The following is a 19,993-nucleotide window of genomic DNA, read 5'->3' as shown; positions in this document are numbered from 1 at the left end:
ATTATTTGTTTTTTTTTTGAGGAAGCATAAAGAAGCAATCAGAAATAGTAATGCAATATATTGATATTCTTAACCAAAAAGCTAATTGTTAATAAAGTTAGTTATTTTGGATTTTTGTATATTATTTTGAAGTTTGGAAACTATTTTAAACTATACAGAACTTGTTTTCTAGTTAACTTAGTTAATAGTTAACCGAAAACAAGAACTGCCAAAATAACCCACAGAAATTATCCCACGCCAATTTTTTTTGGTTGGCAAATACATAAATAAATAATGGTACTTAATCCTAGTGCATGAAAAGCCAATCTCTCTTTTTTCTGTTTCGATCGATTTTCAAGAGATTCGGAGAGAGAAGAGAGGAGAGAGGAGGGGCGCCAAAGGAGGTACGATTTTGACTCAGCGCTCGAGGAAAAACGCGAAACAAGTTTTTCCGGTAGAAGTCGGAGGAATCTGGCTCATCCGCAGCTGCCCGCTGAAAGACAGAAAAATGGGAATAAAAAGAGAGGGGACAAGTGGAGAAGTTGTCAAGAATCTCGAGGCGAATCGATCAATAACCTTTTCATCAAATCCATTGGAGGGAAACGATAATTGGTTTTAAGATCTCTGATCCATTGGTCACCGATTCAACTCTGAAATGCGAGCAGTCAAGAAAGCTTAAGTCATCAAATGTCCACTCTAGTCGGTTATAATTTAGCTGAAGTAAGTTTAAATTAATTAAATATAAGAAATTATTATATATATAGGGAGTAATATTTAATAAGTAATATTTGCGAAATGGCATGCACACTATTGTAAACAAATATATTAATATTTAATAAATTCAAGATAATAAAAATAACAAATCTTCTTTATGATCTCCTGGTATCCCAGATATTCCTCTAACTTCCTCAAATGTTGGACGCACCCACGCATAAATACGGCGTTAAAATCGAGGAGCGGGGAAAGCATGAAATTGGCTGTAAATATCTTTCACCCATTGCAAAAGCTTTTTTTTGGCATTTTTCGAACATGTTTGTTCGTTGTTTTCCTTTTTTTCACTTGTTTACATTTTTTTCGCAGCCCGCCAAGTTAGTGGGCAAACTGGTTTTTATTTTGCAAATATGTGGGCATGGTCATTATTAAATTGTTCGAAAGCCACCAAACTCGAAAGAAGTGAGGTAAATATAATGTGACCTGCGGGAAAACATTTCTGTTTATTTTTGAACTCTTAAATAATAATAAAGTCAAACAATTAATATAACTAATAGTCACATTGCTGTTTTATCCCTTTTCGGGGGGATTAATAAGAAAACGATTTATTATTTACGTTAAGATTGTCACAAAAAACCTAATATGGTAATTTTACAAAAAAAAAAACATAACATCGATTCCCTGCGGATATGGAAATATACATTTTTTAGCTGATAATACTATTGGATTGGAAACTTATTATTAAAAGTAATGAATTCAACGAGGTATGACATTCCAAGATATGAATATTACTGTCAAGGGTTTTGCTTAAAACACTGAAAAATCAAGTTGCATTTTTCCGAATTTGGCCATCAAAAAAATACATTTTTTAAGGTTTTTTGTTGTAATTTTACCAAAAAAAAGGCCACAGATCCAAAAGAATGACTGTTTTGTGCAACTGAGAACCCATACAATCAATGCCAGGTGGATTTGGTAAAAAAAATTTTTTGACCGATTTCTGCATTTTTCATAAGGGGTAACACTTGATTTTTTTCCAAATATGGCCCAAAATAAAATTTTTGAGCTGAGAATACCATTCGATTGGAAATTTTATAACGAATTCAACGAGGTATGCCGTTCGAAGATCTGACCATTATTTCCAAGGGTTTTGATTAAAAAACTGAAAAATCGAGCTGTCTTTTTCTGGATTTTGGCCATCAAAAACGTGTTTTAAAAACACATTTTTTAAGGGTTTTTTGTTGTAGCTTTGCCAAAATAAGACGCACAGCGAAAAGAATGACTGTTCTGGGTAGCTGACAACCTACACAATTGATTCCAGGAGGTTTTAGTAAATTTAATTTTTTGACCGATTTTCGCATTTTTGATAAGGGGTAACACTTGATTTTTTTCCAAATATGGCCCAAAATAAAATTTTTGAGCCGAGAATACCATTCGATTGGAAATTTTATAACGAATTCAACGAGGTATGCCGTTCGAAGATCTGACCATTATTTCCAATGGTTTTGGTTAAAAAACTGAAAAATCGAGCTGTTTTTTTCTGGACCTAGGCTGTTTTTCTGCTCAGACTTTGTCACAGATAAATTTAAGAGCACAGTCAACATCAAAAGGATAATTGCCTTATACATTTAGAAAGCTATTACAGTTTTAAGATGATTATAGTTAAACACTTGATTTTTTTCCAAATATGGCCAAAAATAAAATGTTTGAGCTGAGTATACCAATCGATTGGAAATTTTGTAACGAATTCAACGAGGTATGACATTCCAAGATCTGGCCATTATTTCTAAGGGTTTTGATTTAAAAACTGAAAAATCAAGTAACATTTTTCCGTCCATAAAACCTTTTTTTAATGGTTTTTTGTTCATAACTTCGCCAATATAGACCACAAAGGCCAAAGAATGACTGTTTTGTGCAGTTTGGATTTGAAAAAAATTAATTCTTTAACAGATTTTTGCATTTTTCAAAACGGGTTTCATAACTTTCTGCTGTGAATGCCAATTAATTGGGAATTTTATCGCAAGTTAAACGAAGAGAAACATTTCAAATTTTCTACACTACCACAAAATCCCAGCAATTTTTAAGTTAACTTTTCTAATGTATTTTTGCTTTCACAACTTGTTGTTTATTTACAGGACAGCTTACAAATTAATAAAAAAAAAAGTGGATTTCAGGAGGGGAATCCTTTGGAGATGTGAAATCCTACCAGCTGCCTGCATATGCATTCGCCGAGGCCTTGGCATATGCGCCATTGCCCCCTCCGCCGCCGCCGCAGGAATGGCAGCCACCACCTCCTCCTCCGGAGCTCCAACTGTTGGCATTGGCACTGCTGCTGGCGTAGGAGCCACCGCCCCCGCCTCCGCCTCCGCCACCACCCCACTGGGAAGGTCCTCCGCCACCGCCTCCTCCATGGTAGCCACCACCGCCTCCTCCGTGGTGTCCACCACCACCGCCTCCTCCGTGGAAACCGCCTCCTCCGCCCCCGGGATATCCGCCTCCTCCGCCACCGCTGTACACTGGCTTAACCACATACACGTCTATGGTGCTTCCTCCTCCACCGGGATATCCACCGCCTCCGCCTCCATGATATCCGCCTCCACCGCCGCCGTGATATCCACCGCCGCCACCACCTCCGTGGTATCCTCCTCCGCCATTGTAGCCGCCTCCGCCACCATGGTATCCTCCGCCTCCGCCATTGTAGCCACCTCCTCCTCCTCCGTTATGGCCTCCACCGCCACCCCAGCCTCCTCCGAGTCCGCCACCTCCTCCGAGTCCACCACCACCTCCGAATCCGCCACCACCTCCGAATCCGCCACCGCCACCGAATCCTCCGCCTCCACCGCCAAAGAGCAGCTTCTTCTTGAGCGCCAAAAGCGACGGAGTGGTGAAGTCCACGCAGCTGGCCAGGATTAGCAGCCAGCAGGCGAAGATGAGCCAGTGCCTCATCTTAGTTGGTGAGTTGATTAGTTGGTGAGTTGATGTTGCAGTTCCGGTTTCTGTTTGCTGACGCTCCTCTAATCCGTTCTATTCAGAGCTGCAGCTGGTGGCCAACTAGTCATCCCACTGAATAGTGCATTCCGCTTTATATATGACATCCATTGTTTGCGATCGCACCGTTGTCGTCATCACTGGGAGCCATCGAATTCTCTCAGGCGATCGGGTTTGAAAAGATCGGGGGAGTTTACCTATACAACACTATCGAAAGCCGGCGGGCATTAAACATTAATTACTCAATGGGTCAGTGGAGATACTAATATCGGGGACTCACCGATGCTCTGACTATGTACTATGCTTTCAGAAATTGTTTCTTTATTTTTTCCTGATTTAAGTTATCTATTTTCCTAATTCAGCTTGGTTTCTCGGACCCACGATTTTGTAAAAGTTTTACATCTATCTTAGACTAAAGAAGAGTTTTCCACGCGTATAGAATATTAATCAGTTTTCCATGAGTATAGAATATTAATAAAGTTTGAGGTCACCCAGAACTTATTAAATTTTAGTACAAAATAAATAAATACTCTGGCTAAAACACTAAATAATAGAAACAGTAGGGGACAAATTTCACAAGTTATTTGTGAAAAAATTAATAAATATATTTTGTAAAAATATAAATTACCTACAAAAATATGGCTTATTAATATATTCATTTTGATCTAATCTAATTATTGTTATATTTTCTTTACAGGATACGCTTATAAATTAAACAGGTATGTAAACATTACGCATACGCCAGGTGTACCCGAAATCAGGCAGAGTATTGGCAATTATATGCATGACATCTGCTGGAAAATCCCTCTTACTCATCTGCCAACAGGGAGAGAATCAGATATAGAGTTGGATATATTGGGGAGAGCAGGGTCGACTGGATTTTCAATTAGAATCAACGATCAACCAAGAGAAAACTCAGACCAACTAATGGCCACTTATCTGATGATAGAAATATGCCAACATAGGGTCTTTAGCTAAGTTCAATCCAAAGAAAGTGCATTCGAAGTTCGTTGATCGAAATATTTGAATCTATTCGAGGCTCATCAGCATGTGAGAAGCAATTGGCGACTCAGCTGCATATCTTTATTTTGTAAAATCGCGAAAATCCCCGCAATTGAAGCAGTTGCCTCAAGGAAGTCCCATATTTCCTGGTCTCTCAAAAAAGGGAATCCGGGTCACAGTCCAACGAATATATGACTCTCTAGGCTTAATTGATGCTGAAGCCCTTGCACAATGTCATTTCTAAAAATTTAATTTTTTTTAAATAACTGTAAAGGAATTTTATATCGAAGGGAAGTTAATTTGCTTAGATGTTTTTTGGCGCTTCTAAAAGTTAATGTTGTAAAGAAGGTATTTCTACTAATTATACCCCGACCCCAGTAATAGTTTCGTGTGTTTTGTTTGTGGTAAGAAAATTTTTATTTTGATAATACAGAACTGTAATTAAAACTAATACAATTTGAATTTAAATAAAAAGACGGAAGAATAGACATCAGGGTTACACTGGATGGTCTCGCTTATCAGATCAGCTTTACCAACGAGATCCATGCATCAGATCTTGGAGTCACCACCGGAGTATTTTTAGTGTTTCGTTTGGGGATCGTCTGGGATTTACCATCCGCCGCCTCCTCCGTGCTTGCCACCTCCTCCTCCGTGCTTGCCACCGCCCCCGCCACCCCCTCCTCCGTTCTTCTGCCAACCTCCTTGACCACCGCCTCCTCCACCACCCTTCTGCCAGCCTCCTTGGGAACCACCTCCACCCTTCTGCTGCCAACCTCCCTGACCACCACCTCCTGCTCCACCAGCATTTCCACCGGCAGAGGCGATGGCGAGGAGCACTCCGAGTAGGAAGACTGCGAGCAGAGTGAAGCGCATGATGGGTTGGATTTCTGGAGAGGAACTACTGGCTGTTGCAGAACGGAAACTAATGACCCAAACCCGACTAAGGTCCAGTTTATATAGTCTCTGGTTAAGATCTAGGCATATCTGGTTGCTGCTCACAGCATAAAAAACCTGTGATCCCGATCTTGAGCTGGCAATCCAACCAGAAAACCACTTTAAAACTGTTGAGCCACCAGGGGATCATTAATTATGTGGGTGCTTTATAAGTAAATTCCACGGTATATACCGGGGTATATTCCTTTGCCAAAAATGTCTTCAGGATGAGATACAAAAAAAGATAGTCGTATGTTAAATTATATTTCATTTACATTTTTGTAACCTTTTCTTTCCCAAGACTTGGCTGTAATTTCTAAGACTTTTGTATATTCTTTACAGGGTACAAAACACCCAAGAATTAAATTCACATGGCGACCTTGATAACCTCTCGTTGTCTTAAACTTTCTCTGGCAATAAAACTAGCATGTGGGAGATAAAATCAACAAATATTGAAGCTAACAGAACGTAAGTCTCGAGTGTGAAGCACTTAAATTGAAGTAATTCCACGTGACCCTAGAACTTAGGCTACCATAGCAACCAAGAATTGCATTAATTGAATGTTTATAAGCAGGTAATCGTAAGCTAGCTTTAATACAACTACCATAAAATTACCCAAGGGCTTTTTAATATGACCAAAGAGTATTTTAAATACTTGTATTTAATAATAATAATAAAAGTTTCAATAGTATTCTTAAGATAGCTTTAAATAAATTCCATACGCTTAAAAACATTTACATTATAGTTATTCCTATACGTTTATCCGATTTCAAAGCATTTAAATATAGTTGCATAAGATCATCTTAAGGGTTAATAATAAGATTATCCTAAGTCTATGTAATATAAACAAATAAGGAATGAATTAATATTATACTAGAATTTAGCGCACAGTATTGTTACTATAGTTCTTACGATAAAAATGTTTGTAATATGTTATCATAATAAAATAAACATAAAAAAGTAAATCTTGTTTTCATAGTTGTACATGTGTGGGAAACTTTGATATTCATTAGTTGGGTTCGAGTCCGTAATAAAATAGATTTGGAAAAGTCGCGTAGAAAAAATGTAAAATTACACCAATATTTTTTAAATGGGTTTTGCTGGATATCTCGGTCAATATGCGACGAACTGCCAAAACAATGCCCGTTTTCTACTCTTGAGGACAAACATCATTACCTTTTTTTATTCGTACCTCTTCAAAAAATTTGATTTTTGCAAAATCTATCAAAAAATCGCGCAGTTTCATAATTTTTATGATGTTACCCCTTTCCAAAAAATGGGTTTGCAGAAAAAGGTCCAAAAACTGCACTTCTACTCTCATAACTTTTCTTACAGACATCCAATTTCAAAGTGGCATACCTCAAAATGATCGTGGTTTGATTCCCTAAAAATCTGTGTTTTTAGATTAATTTGTTTTTTTTGGGTCGAGTTTTCGTCATATTTAAAGATGTAACCCCTTTCCAAATTTTCAAAAAATGGGTTTGCTGAAAAGTGTCCAAAACCTGCACTTCTAAGCCCATAACTTTTCTTACAGACATCCGATTTTAAAGTGGCATACATTAAAATGATCGTGGTTTGATTCCCTAAAAATCTGTGTTTTTAGTTAATTTTTTTTTTTTGGGTCGACTTTTCGTCATTTTTAATGATGTAACCCCTTTCCAAATTTTCAAAAAATGGGCTTGCAGAAAAGTGTCCAAAAACTGCACTTCTACTCTCATAACTTTTCTTACAGACATCCAATTTCAAAGTGGCATACCTCAAAATGATCGTGGTTTGATTCCCTAAAAATCTGTGTTTTTAGATTAATTTTTTTTTTGGGTCGATTTTTCGTCATTTTTAATGATGTAACCCCTTTCCAAATTTTCAAAAAATGGGCTTGCAGAAAAGTGTCCAAAAACTGCACTTCTACTCTCATAACTTTTCTTACAGACATCCGATTTCAAAGTGGCATACTTCAAAATGATCGTGGTTTGATTCCCTAAAAATCTGTGTTTTTAGTTTAATTTTTTTTTTTTGGGTCGAATATTCGTAATTTTTATGATGTTACCCCTTTCCAAATTTTCAAAAAATGGGTTTGCTGAAAAGGGTCCAAAAACTGCACTTCTAAGCCCATAACTTTTCTTACAGACATCCAATTTCAAAGTGGCATACCTCAAAATGATCGTGGTTTAATTCCCTAAAAATCTGTGTTTTTAGTTTTTTTTGGGTTGATTTTTCGTCATTTTCAATATTTCAAAATATAGCTTTGCCGAGGTATCCTGCAAAACCACTGCCAAAAAAATTAGTCCGAAAATTGTTTTTGCAGTATACCTTGCCTAAAACGGGACCTACAGTGAAAATAACGATTGTTTTGTATTGCTAATGACCTAATCTAACGATCCCCACCACTCTCGTTCCGATCCCGATCAATACATTTTTAGTCAGAAAATCGATTATTTACTGATGTAACCATCATGGAAATTGGCGATTTTTTGACCGAAAACAGAGAATCCTTTTACAATTCCAACGAGCTATGGAATTTCATGCGTTGGTCACGTTATCCTGCGTTTTAGGCAAAACAAAGTGATTTTTCGGAGTGCCTGTATATGGTGGGCGCTAACAAAAGTATGCAACAGTTTGGCAGCTAACAGAAAACTGCAGCAGCCCAGAAGTAGGCTACAAAATGTACACGTTTTTAAATCTTTCGTTTTATTTTAGTGTTGCGTATTTAAGCTGTGCCATAAAAAAGACCATGACATCGCCGAAACAAAGGTATTTTCAAAAACATTTGTTACTTTTATTCATGACGCAGTTTATAGTATTTGCAATGATTTTAAAAAGTAACAGTTTACGGGACATTTATTTAATATTCAATTTGTGTGTTTCAAGCAAATGCTATTTGCTACATAGTCTCAAGCTTAATTTAGTAACAGTTCTGTGGGGCAGAGTAACAAATTAAAAAAAATAATAGCTTCTTGGATATGTACAGTATTTACAAGTGTGTGGATTGATTGCTTCAATGGCTTCCTAGGACTTTAGGCTAGGTTTTATGCCCAGCCTCCAGCGGGCTGCCAGCCGCCGCCGCCACCGCCTCCTCCAGATGACCAGCCTCCGCCGCCACCTCCTCCGTGGCCACCGCCTCCTCCGCCTCCGGAGCTCAGCTTGATGATCTTGATGACCTTGGTGCCACCACCACCGCCGCCCCCGTGGCCACCGCCTCCTCCTCCGCCAGATGACCAACCGCCTCCGCCTCCTCCGCCAGATGACCAGCCGCCTCCTCCGCCGCCTCCACCATGGCCTCCTCCACCGCCTCCGGAACCCAGACTGATGATCTTGATGAGCTTCACATCACCACCGCCTCCACCTCCTCCATGGCCGCCGCCTCCTCCTCCTCCAGAAGACCAGCCACCGCCTCCTCCGCCGCCTGAAGACCAGCCACCACCTCCTCCTCCGCCTCCCGAGGACCAGCCGCCTCCACCACCTCCTCCGCCGCTCTCCGTGATTACTTTGATGATCTGTACATCTCCTCCGCCGCCTCCTCCGCCGCCATGGCCACCACCTCCTCCTCCTCCAGAGGACCAGCCTCCTCCTCCTCCTCCGCCCCCTCCAGAGGACCAACCTCCACCTCCTCCGGGTTTCGGTTTGGCCGTCACGCTGGCCGCTCCAATGAGCAGAAGACACACAAAAGCCTGAAACGTTAGTTAGAAAACACTCTATGAGAATCACTTGAAAAAAATAATGAGAACACTGTGCGTATGGGCAATATTTTGATTTAAAAATATATAATTCTTTAGTTATCCTGGCGAACGACTAGCCATACTTTCATCGCTTGGAACGCTCCGTTTGGGTTAACTAGTGGGTTAAGTGCGAATCCACAACTGACATGACCACCGATGGCAGCCACAGTTTTTATACCAACCAGAGGTAACATAACATTAACCGGAAAAGCTTGGCGCTGCCAGAAAGCAAAAGGAAAAACCATTTTCCCGCTCACCGTGCGGTCGACAGATGTTGGAGATGCTGCTGGAGCACTGCAAGAAATTAGGGGATATTTTCAGATATATTTATTTTTTTATTTTATTTCATTTAAAATGAGTCAATATTTTAAAACTCATATTTATTTCGTTTAAGATTACGTTTAAAACTCAAAAATTGGTTTTTTACTTAGAGACTGCTTATGTTATAATTAAAAACCATTTTTAAATAAGCTCTTTTAGTAGTTTCGTTATTGTTTTCAATATAAAAATAAACTTTCGTAATTGTTTTAAATATAAAACTGAACCTTAAATACGTTTTGAGAGTCCAAGAAAATAAAATCACGAAGTAGTAAACACAATTAATTTGAAATTGAATTTAAATTGCCCATTTTCCCACCTGTACCTGGGCTGAGCCACCACGTTGGCGCAATGTGGGCCAAATGCTGCCGCATCATCGTCGCGAGTTCGCCATTAGTCAGGGGGAGGATTCAGGGAATGGGCCTTAGTTTTGGGATCTCTTAGAGCTGGGATGTTGCGGTGGGCTGGGGGTGGGGGTGGGGGTGGTGTTGGAGGTGGTGGCGTCAGTAGACAGCAGGGGAAAGCTGCAGACAACTCATAACTGCAACGGCATTCGATTGTCGCATCTGCAACAGTTTTTAGCCGGCCCAAGATGTGTTTGTATAGCAAATGCGCATCTCTTGGCAGACAAGTTGCTGCTGCACCTTTCCCATTGCATAATCCGCAGCAGCAACTGCAGCAGCAACATCGCCGGTCGCAGCAGCAACATCAGGCCAACTTGCAACTTGCGGCGTTGTTCAATTGATGCCATTATTTGATTTGCATCTGGGGAATATCGCTGGCAATTTGGCCCAAAACGATGACAAAGCCCGACGATCGCAATGGCCAGTCGATCCATCATCTTGGGCGTGACGACGGCGCATTCGATGCGGACACAAATCGCGGAAAACCAGAAAATCACCGCAGCCAAAATGTATTCCAAAATATGGCCAAATGTGCAAGTGTGCAGGCAGATTGGCCAAAACCCCGATTTGTCGCGGTGGAATTGAGATGGTTGATCAGAGAAGGGAAAATGCCATATGCTAATTTTTTCAAGTTGATCCAAGGAAAACATTTTCTGGCTGTATTGCCAAAATCTACCGAGCTACTGAGCTAAAACAAATAAAATGGTACTTATACATCATCAACAGTTGAATAAAGTGTTTTCGATTAAAAATTATACTCCTTGTCTCAATGTTTATATACTTTTAATACACACTACGGTCATAAAAGTAGAAGTATAGGCAATTAAGGATGTTAATCACTAAAGAGCCTTTTTACCACAGGGTCGAAGAGTCAATTTAAAAACCATCACCATAAATTTGATATATTTTTGATATTTTCGAAGACATTCGAGAAAAGAGTTTTCAATTTAAGCTGCTGATAAACAGGATTGAAAATAATTATTTTGTAATATCACAAGCTTTATGATTTCACATCATAAATATACTACCAATTGAAAAGAGATGGCCTTATCTTACACACTAAATATGGATCTAGTCAGTGACTTAACTTTCCGACATAATGATCATTTGCATATGGGTGTTTTCAAGCTCCGTGAAATGCAATTAACACGCAGAAACTCCCCTTTTGAAGCCCCTTTTCTCCCATTAAGAAGGGGGCGTGGCCACAGTTCACTAATTGCAGATGGTTCCCAAACGAAAGTGCAATTTGAGCGGTATAATAAATCCCGCATCAGCATCTCTTACACAATTCGTAAGCACATATAGAAATAAGTAGTAGAAGGTGACACGTGAAAAAGGGGGAAAAGGCGGCATAAACAAAGTAAGCAAACTGGCGTCAATTGCAACGACCCAGACGCGAATTTCCAACGCAACTTGTAAGTTGCAAGTTGCTGCTGTCACCGTCAGTTGCTGTTGCAAATTCAAAGTGACGAGTTGCAAGTTGCCAGCCGAAGACGCAACATCGTATCCCAAAAAGAGCTGAAGGTGAGCACAATTGTGGGCGGCTGTCGATCGCAGATTGTTGGGCGTGTCAAACTTTTAACCAGCAGACAACTGATTATTTACATAGTTGCGAGGCGTTTAAGATGGGATCAACATCTGAATAACTGAATAATCTGGCAAAAAAAAGGTGCCAATATAGCTGTGATTTTAGTTTAAGTCATTGCCATCATCTCTTTTTAAAAGGGAATCGTGTCTTCTTTCTTTCAACACCCATTTTGCACTACATGAAACATTTCTTAACACCAAATTGCAACATATTGAAATCAAGTTATATAATTGAACAATTTTGAACGATATTTACCTGCGAGTATCAACTTGACATCGAGCAGTTTTTCTTCTCTAAAGTTGAGGCCTCGAGCAGCTATCATCCAGCATCCAGATTCCAGCCAGCATCATGCAACGAGGAAGCGCAGCCACTGCGACCTATGGCAGATGCCCAGTTGCAGTTCCATTCGGGTCTGCATTTGGGTCTGCCCCAGCCAGCCGCATTACTCCCCCTCCTCCTCGGAGTCCCCCTCCTCGAAGTGGCCACCAGTTTCAGTAGTGTAGTGGAGCAGCGGGTCAACGTTCCGCGGGCTTCGTTTAAATTACAATGCGGCGCAGGCGAAAAACGTGTTTGCTGCCTCTATGAACTTATGATACTTTTGGTGTGTGCCGCGTGTCCCCTCCTCCCCGCCCCTGCCCCTCCCCTCCCGACATTTCCCACATTTCGGCTTGTAATTTTCGTATCGAAGTGGGGGTTTTTTTTTGCCAGCGAGACAAAAGCACTCAGTGGATCAAACAAGAGAGGCAACCTTCCAGTGATTTCCGGATTGTTGCGCCACCGCGTTTCCTGCTTCGATGGGCCGGCCAAATAAATCACCACATGCACATCCTCCCGGCACTTATGAAACACCGATCGCACCGATCTTGATCCTTTCTCCATTGAAATAGGTCCCAATAGCTCAAGCACTTGTCGTACACTTTTTGGTTTATTCGATAGTTATGCATAGGTTTCGTTATCGTTAGTAATTAGGTAATTTAATTAAGTTTAAAGTGATGCTCTCTGTTTACATTGCATGGGCTCCTTCATCAGTTGTCCTAAATTGTATAATTAATTTGTAATCTCTGCTCTCTCGTTTCGTTAAATATTCAATTGGTTAATTATTGCAAACGTTACACGATTATATATACCCCATATACATATAGAGTTGTACGTACAAGTAACGCTTATAATGCTTAGACATAGGCATATGTATGTTACGATATTATAGCTATGAGTATCCAGCCCAGAATTGAACTATTTATAGAGCCAAAAAAATGAAGGAACAGCACTCAAAAAAAAAGGTGGTCGGGATAGGGGTGTTACGAGTATTTAAAGATAATTTTCTATGCGAAGACTAGACTGATTGATCGCTTTATACAGACCGCGCTCTCTTGACTAGACATGCGATGGCTAGATGACTAGATGACAAGATGACTAGATGACTAGCTAACTAGCTGACTAGATGGTTGATGGTTGGACAGACGAGTCCGAGGGGTTCCATTTTGCTCCTCTCTTCGTTAGCAACACCTTTCAGGTACTTGGAAAACATCCTCGCGGGGGCAAACGGAACCCTGAGTTGTGGTTGGTTGGAGGTGGACTCAGCCAGGAGAGCTGCGATTCCCGGGGAATACGGCACGTCAATCGCTCAATCCGGGCGAGATCATGCCGTCTATGGGCTCCAGCTATTGTTCCATTATGATCGTGTCCTCGGACTTCACGTTGCCGGAATTGATGGCCTCCATGGCCTTGCTCAGCAGGGTGGCGTCCTTCAGGCTCACCACCTGCACCAGCTGAGGCTCCTGGCCAGGACCGCCCTGGATCATCATCTGGTGCATTCCGGGCGACATGGTGATGGTCTCCAGTTGGTCGCCATTCTCCACCTGTTGGGTGAGAGAGAAAAAGTTCGAAAATGAGTAAAATAGTCATACAATATATGCATTAGCTGTGTGGATCGGGTGGCTCTTCCTTAATATTCTTCCGTCTCTATCTGGCAAATAAAAACACAAAAAAAAGCATACAAAATATAAGGATAAATTCATAATAACAAATCATACTTACACCAAATCATTGAAAAATCAGGGCTAGCAAGTATGAGTACCAATAAATAAAAAATAATCAAAATGTTCAAAGTCATTTGCTGGTTTATTTAGCATTTCTGCTTACACAATCTTTACTAGCAAATAATTAAAAGTCAAATTATAATAAAATCACAACAACAAAGGATTATTCAATAAAATTTGTTGGCTTCTCATTCGCTCCATTTTGCACTTCACTCTTACCTTGTTTAAACATAAAATTTTCTCTAAAACAACTAAAATAATAGCGATACATAAAAAATTAAACATGTCAATACAATAATAATGGTAATAGTAATAGTAATAGTAATAGTCAAAATGATTTGAATAAAACACAATAGCAATAATAATGGTAATAGTCATAGATCAACATAAAATTAATTTTGCACGCACTTCGAGGTGAATATATCGAATATCCCCTCCGCATATGTATGTATATAGCACATATATATCTCCGGACTTCTAAAGCTAATTAGCTCCAATGGCAAACTGTTTCCCCCTCTTTCGCGCATTTTCAATGCGAATTGACTACGTTTCGGGGATTGATTGGTGGGTCAAAAGGTCAAAAAGGTGGCTTGACGATGGGCTAAAGGTCACGAGGTGACAAGTACGGCTGATCCCTGTTTGCTTTACTACTTACTGGCTAGAACTAACCCAATTGTACAACTTAAATTGGTTAATATTTGGTTTGTGTTGCGCTCTAAGCAAGATTATGTGCACGATTATATGTACTCCACTACTTAACTACTAAAACTAGAAAATGTGTAAATGTTTTATAGCTCTGTTAACTAGGAACAATTTTAGTTTTTGATTTTGGTTTTTGGTTTCAATGGTCAACAAATTTTTTGGTGTTCTCTTCTCGGCACTAAATTCAATTCGTATAGTTAGTATATCTGAGGCTTTTCCCTTGCTTCTACTAATTCATTTGGGTTATTTGGCATTCACAATGTGTGTGTCTAAGTTTAAATGGCAAGTGCATCCGTGCTATCCTTCGTATTTTCTTAGTTTCTCATATGTTTTTTGTTTTTTGTGTTTTGTGCAAAGCCGCATTTGACTAGATTCGAGATGGGCTGGATTGTTGGGAGGAGGACCCTACTCCTGGTGCTCCAGCTTGATGGCCGGCAGTTGGAGCTGCACGCTGGTCAAACTGGCGCTGTCCACGCACCGAATGGAGGAGGAGTTGCCGGAGGAGCAGCCGCTCTCGCTGGCTTTCAAATGGGACCTGCTCTTTAGGGATGCATTTGGCTTTCTCCGCCTCTGGACCACCACCACTCCTGCTCCGGCTGCAGCTCCTCCTCCGGATCCACTAATCCCGCCCCTCCTGGTGGACCTCGTGCTGGCCACCTGCGCCAGACTAGGCGTGGCCAGCACAATGGGCATCGGCATCGGCATCTTTATGCTATTATTGTTATTCGCCAGGGTTCTGTTATTGTTGTTGAGGTTACCAAACCCACTGGTGGAGCTGCTGGTTGTGCTACTACTGGTGGTTGCGGTGGCCAGGTAGTAACGCCCCCCCGGAGCAACCTGCTGACCCACCACCGCACCACTCCGCCGGCCCAAGACTGCCGATCCCGTCGAGATCAGCGAATAACACTGAACGCCCCCATTTCCTGCCAACGAGGAGGAGGCGGAGGAACTGTCGGCGGTGGGCGTGGTGCGATTGGCACTCGTATCTACCTGCATGGGCGCCAGGCACACCGTTCCATCGCTGTTCGTCTGGATCTGCTGCATGTTGGCCATCACGGACTGGTACATGGAGACGGGCACCGAGATCACATTGCTGACCGAAACGGGATAGCCTGAAAAAGAAGCAAGAGGAAATATGTTGAATGAGAATAAACGTGGTATTTTTACTTGATGACATATTATAAATCTACTGTTTGTTTTATTATTAAAATTAAACGATTTATCTGGTTATGCTAGGCATCCAATTTTAACCGCAATTAAATCTCCAGGGTTAATAAATACCTTGGCCATCCTCGGTGGTGATATATATTTGGCCATCCTGCGTCTCGGTTAGATCCACGGTCATGTTTTCATGCCCGTTGACATCGGTGAGACTCTGAACCGTCTGAATGGTGGCTCCGCCCTCGCCTTGGTGGAGCTATAAAATACCATAGTTGTTAAGGAATCGCACAATAATAAACACCACTAGATGAACTCACCGTGGCAACTCCTTGGACCTGGGCAGTTGTTCCATCCGGAAGTGTGATGATGGGGTTATTGGGATCCACCTGGATCAGCGACACAGTGCCATCAGCATTTTGGGAGAGCACCGTTTGCGTGGTGTACTGTATTTAATAAGTAAAACCAAGTTAGTTTCCAAATAACTTAAGGGAAGATTGAGTATTTAAAACCAAATTAAGCAGAGTAATTAAAATAAATTAAAACACTACCAAATGCAAAACAAGCAGGCAATAATAATAATGGATACAAAAAAGGTAAAAATTAGATTGTTTTCACTTCTTAGGTTTGTGGAGTGGTTTAAATCGTATTTACATGTCGGGACGATTGTGCGATTTGTGATGGATGCAAATAATGATGAAAATAACCAATAACTCGATAACAACCAGCTGCAAAAGAAAGACAAACAAACAACAAAAAAATCATATAAAATCAGGTTAAATCAAAAGAGAACCATCGGGAGCAACAACATCAAGGCAAACGATAAGCAACAGCAACAACAACGCAAGATTGAGCCAAACAAAATTTTTGGAACATAATAATTGTGGGAAAGTGGGCCAAGACTTGCAAACAATGCACAAAGATTTTCAAAATATATTAAACTATTTTTAAACAAGAGAGTACATATGTTAATTTACTATTCCTAGTTCATATACTCTGTATAAATTCCTGTTGTAGATTTAATATATGACTAATCATATATTTTTAGAGAATTAAAGATTGTCTATCCCACATTTTGTTATCAGTATGCTGAAATTTAACCTAAGCTGAGAATACTTTGTTTACAGATTTTAATCAAATCAAAATATAAGTGCTAAAGGTTTAGCACTTCAGTTTACAGATTTTCAATATAATTGTAAGCTAGTTAATCAGTTCCTGTCTCCTATTTTAATTGCCCTGCTATCTAGTTTAAAATGTACTTTGGGATCACTGTTCTGCCATAGTTTCTGAACGTTAAAGACTTCTTCATTATCATATGATGGATGAGTATCCCTAGAGTGCAAAGTCTAGCAAGTCCCGACCCCAATCCCGGCTCGATTAGTGGGTACAACGGCAATTCATCCGGGTTAGTACGAACATCAACGTCGCTGAGCGTAATGGGCTCGATGCAGACTTGGGCATTGGCGATCTGCTGGGCAGTGACTGTCTGGTTGCCGCTCGACTGGGAGTGCTGGTGCGCCTGGGCCTGCGAATGCTGGTGCTGATGCTGGTGTTGATGCTGGTGGGCCTGGGCGGCACTCACGGCGGCGGCCGTCGTCGGCACCGCGGTGGCCGTCGCCGTCCCACTGGCCGTGGTCAACTGGATCGTCTGCGGCTGCCCGCCGGCCACCGGCTGGATGTGCACCGTGCTGGGCAAGTGGGTCTGGTGGTGCTGCTGGTGGGTCTGCTGCTGGTGGTGCTGCTGCTGCTGTGTTGGCGCCTGGCAGATCTCGATCTTTGTGGAGGCGGGCAGCGTGGCCGTCGTGGTCACATGCTGGTTGTTGGTGCTCTGGATGATCGTCGGAGCTGGCGTGTTGCTCTGGGCCGTATGTGTCGTGATCACCGTTCCAGCACTGTTGATCTTCACCACGTTCACCTGCTGCGGTTGCTGTGATGGTGATTCGATGTGGATTGGATTTTTGATGGATTAGTATGGTGATATATGCTTTTCCAAATGCCGGGTGCGGATTAATAAAGGGTGTGAGTTATCCCAGGGACATGGCAGTAAAACTATGTGGCATAATAAGGTCGAAAAGATCCGACCCTGCGATTAAGTGTACTTGAGTATCAGTCGACGTCTCACTATGATTTTTTATGGAAATATGGACTAGTTTTATGTAGTTTACAAGAGAGCACCGTTTGTTACCCGTGAGATCCCGAAAAAGAACAGCCGAAACCCTAAGTGTAGAACCCCTGGTACACTCACATTGCTGTTGCCCGTTGGCGGCGTCATGGTCGTGACCGTGTGGATGGTGGGAGGATTGGAAAGCTCCATGTCCTCGTCCTCGTCGCCCGACTGCGAAATCAGCGCGTTGACCTTGTCCTCGTCGTCGGCAAAGGTGGGCAGCAGGTCCTCCCTGCCGTGGTACTTGTAGCAGTTGATCACGATCTTGCGCAGCGCGTGCGTCCAGCTGATCTGGAAACGGAAAAGGGACACACGGTTAGCACAGTCCAACGGAGATCGGGGGCGGCTGTTGGAACACCCACCCCACCCACCTTCTGCTTGTCGTCCTCGGAGCGGGCATCCATCCTCACATTCGCCCAGGGCAGCTCCTTGGGCCACCAGGGCGGTCTGGTCGACTCCCTGCCCCATCCGGGCTTCCCTCGTCCCGTCGAGTACTTCAGCATCAGCGGGATGAAGGCTCGCAGCTGGGCCTGGGTCATCTTCTCCACGGGCGTGGGTATGCCGTCGATCACCAGCCCGGGAAGTTCGAAGAGCGACGGATCGTCCTGGGGAGGCGGTGGCGCCTGTTGGGCCAGCGCATTGTCCAGTTCGTCCATCACAATGTTCTTCAGGTTGCGCAGCACATCCTCCAGTGGCTTGGCCCCGAACACCTTGTAGCTAGTGTTGGGTTTGCCCGGCGTGGCCACCAACACCACCGCCTGTTTGCCCACTCTGCCCGTGAACTCATAGATGATCCCTCTCAGCTTGCGCAGCAGGCGATTCTGTTGCCTCTTCCTGACCGAGGGATTCGTTTCGAAGCAATGGGGTCTCTTGCGCTTCTTGGAACTCGCGATGGCCGCCGCTGCTGCCACGCCAATTGGTCCTGCGGCTGCCAACTGGTGGGCCACGTCGTCATTCACGGGCATGGAGCCCAGATCTCCCTCGTACAAGCTGCCATCGCTGCTGATCAGATCCTCGTCGTCGTCCTCGGAACCCATGCTCTGCATATCCTCGTCCAGCATTTCTATTTTGTAGGTGGTGCCGTTGCTCTGGGAACTGTTGCCGGCACTCTGCAACTGGCCGCCACCGCCTCCTCCGCCCGTCGTTGTGATGGTGGTCACATTGAGGCCGCCGCCCGAACTGCTGCCCCCGACGGGAGTTCCACCGCCTCCTCCGCCGCCATTCCCTCCGTTCGAGGAGTTGCTGCCCGAGGAGGTGGTGGTCACCACCACATTGCCAGCCGAACCTCGCTGGCTGCCCGCCGGCGCCACAACCAACCGATAGCTTGTGGTGGCCAGTTTGGCGGTGGGGATCCCTGATCCTCCCTGATCCCTGCTCCTGATCCTCTCCTCTCCTCGCCTCAGACCTTCTTCACTGGATTCCCGAAGGTCTTATTCGCATGCGCAGTGTGATAAGAGCTGTGTGGAAAAATAAAAAGAGAGGAATGTTTTAAATTATTTCAGGTTTGTGATAACGAACCAATTAAACGAGGCGCAGAGCGCGAAAAACAAGGGAGTAGTTTACAGACTTATTGCTACCCAGTACCTATACTTTATAAGTCCCCACGGAGATACAGAGAATATTTTCTAAATAAAACCGTTTTAAAATACACAAATGTATGTATTCAAAGTTTTAATGGTATAATATTATACGACACATTGTTATTAAAAAAGATAATAAAGAAATGTTAAGTTTTGTATTCATAAAATGCTATAGTATTATGACATACGCTGTGATCAAATTCTATAATATTATGACAAACTTTGTTACCTATTATAAAAACAATGTATTCATAAAGCAATTCACCCCGAGCCCAAACGAGTTTCCTTAAAGGGTTGTTTACTTTCCCCTAGACAACAATGTTTGCAGTCGAAATGTACGCCCATATCATGACAAGTAGAGGGTATATCACCACCGAACCCAGGACTTGTATCATTTTTTTTTCTGCTGATAAGCGGCAAGTGAATCAGGTCAAAAGCGCGCATGCGCAACACCAGCAACGACAATCATAGAACAACAAAAGCGAACAATTCAGAGTTTTATAACACAGCCCAGGCAACACAGTGTACACATATACACCATATATAAGGTACATATGCACAACTATTTGAAATTCGAGCGATCCGCAGTCGCAGATTACCGCCGTCGACGTTCAAGTCGCATTTTTTGTATTCCGTAGGGCCCCAATGGATCGGATCGTATCGGTTTGGTTTGGTTTGGTTCGGGAGCCGATAAACAGAGAGTACTTGGGTACA

The 19,993-nt window shown here is 42.4% G+C and overlaps 3 protein-coding genes across 7 annotated transcripts; all 3 read right to left on the bottom strand.

Moving 5' to 3' along the window:
• Positions 1-2,787: 2,787 nt before the first annotated feature.
• Positions 2,788-5,582, bottom strand: LOC108046975 (ctenidin-3-like). Its single transcript, XM_017126980.2, has 2 exons — positions 5,319-5,582; positions 2,788-3,401 (listed from the first exon to the last, which is right to left on the bottom strand). The coding sequence occupies exons 1-2, from the start codon at positions 5,548-5,550 to the stop codon at positions 2,890-2,892; spliced, it is 744 nt and encodes a 247-aa protein (XP_016982469.2). The 5' UTR covers positions 5,551-5,582; the 3' UTR covers positions 2,788-2,889.
• Positions 5,583-8,636: 3,054 nt separating this feature from the next.
• Positions 8,637-12,172, bottom strand: LOC108046889 (loricrin). 2 transcript variants are annotated; one of them, XM_017126842.2, is made up of 3 exons: positions 11,892-12,172; positions 9,410-9,620; positions 8,637-9,278 (listed from the first exon to the last, which is right to left on the bottom strand). In XM_017126842.2, the coding sequence occupies exons 2-3, from the start codon at positions 9,569-9,571 to the stop codon at positions 8,637-8,639; spliced, it is 804 nt and encodes a 267-aa protein (XP_016982331.2). In that variant the 5' UTR covers positions 9,572-9,620; positions 11,892-12,172. The 2 variants fall into 2 exon arrangements, with proteins under 2 accessions (XP_016982331.2, XP_016982332.2); XM_017126843.2 differs by having other exon boundaries at positions 9,509-9,620.
• Positions 12,173-13,738: 1,566 nt separating this feature from the next.
• On the bottom strand, positions 13,739-19,121 carry LOC108046958 (DNA-binding protein Ewg). Of its 4 annotated transcripts, none has more exons than XM_017126949.2 (7): positions 18,062-18,294; positions 17,781-17,990; positions 16,989-17,462; positions 16,190-16,263; positions 15,856-15,981; positions 15,659-15,794; positions 13,739-15,489 (listed from the first exon to the last, which is right to left on the bottom strand). In XM_017126949.2, exons 1-7 carry the CDS (start codon positions 18,165-18,167, stop codon positions 14,783-14,785), a joined length of 1,833 nt encoding a protein of 610 aa, XP_016982438.1. In that variant the 5' UTR covers positions 18,168-18,294; the 3' UTR covers positions 13,739-14,782. The 4 variants fall into 4 exon arrangements, 3 of the variants coding, with proteins under 3 accessions (XP_016982438.1, XP_016982439.1, XP_016982436.1); XM_017126950.2 differs by having other exon boundaries at positions 18,071-18,294; XM_017126947.2 differs by lacking the exon at positions 16,190-16,263 and having other exon boundaries at positions 16,953-17,462; positions 18,071-19,121.
• Positions 19,122-19,993: the final 872 nt, after the last annotated feature.

Source organism: Drosophila rhopaloa, unplaced genomic scaffold (genome assembly GCF_018152115.1).
Source record: "Drosophila rhopaloa isolate 14029-0021.01 unplaced genomic scaffold, ASM1815211v1 contig_3, whole genome shotgun sequence".
Taxonomy (NCBI): Eukaryota; Metazoa; Arthropoda; class Insecta; order Diptera; family Drosophilidae; genus Drosophila; species Drosophila rhopaloa.
Note: the sequence above shows the minus strand (reverse complement) of the source record. Positions and strands in the feature narration are given on the sequence as shown.

Excerpts from the sequence above, each read along its gene's own strand:
- LOC108046975 (XM_017126980.2), bottom strand. The coding sequence starts at position 5,550 with ATGCGCTTCACTCTGCTCGCAGTCTTCCTACTCGGAGTGCTCCTCGCC. Across the intron at positions 3,402-5,318 it reads TGGCAAGCACGGAGGAGGAG|GAGGAGGAGGTGGCTACAAT; the intron begins GTGGCAAGCACG and ends GCCATAACGGAG.
- LOC108046889 (XM_017126842.2), bottom strand. The coding sequence starts at position 9,571 with ATGGTTTTTCCTTTTGCTTTCTGGCAGCGCCAAGCTTTTCCGGTTAAT. Across the intron at positions 9,279-9,409 it reads GAGCGTTCCAAGCGATGAAA|GCTTTTGTGTGTCTTCTGCT; the intron begins GTATGGCTAGTC and ends CTAACGTTTCAG.
- LOC108046958 (XM_017126947.2), bottom strand. The coding sequence starts at position 18,760 with ATGCTGGACGAGGATATGCAGAGCATGGGTTCCGAGGACGACGACGAG. Across the intron at positions 17,991-18,070 it reads CCGAGGACGACAAGCAGAAG|ATCAGCTGGACGCACGCGCT; the intron begins GTGGGTGGGGTG and ends TTCCGTTTCCAG. Across the intron at positions 15,795-15,855 it reads AGGTCCAAGGAGTTGCCACG|CTCCACCAAGGCGAGGGCGG; the intron begins GTGAGTTCATCT and ends GGTATTTTATAG.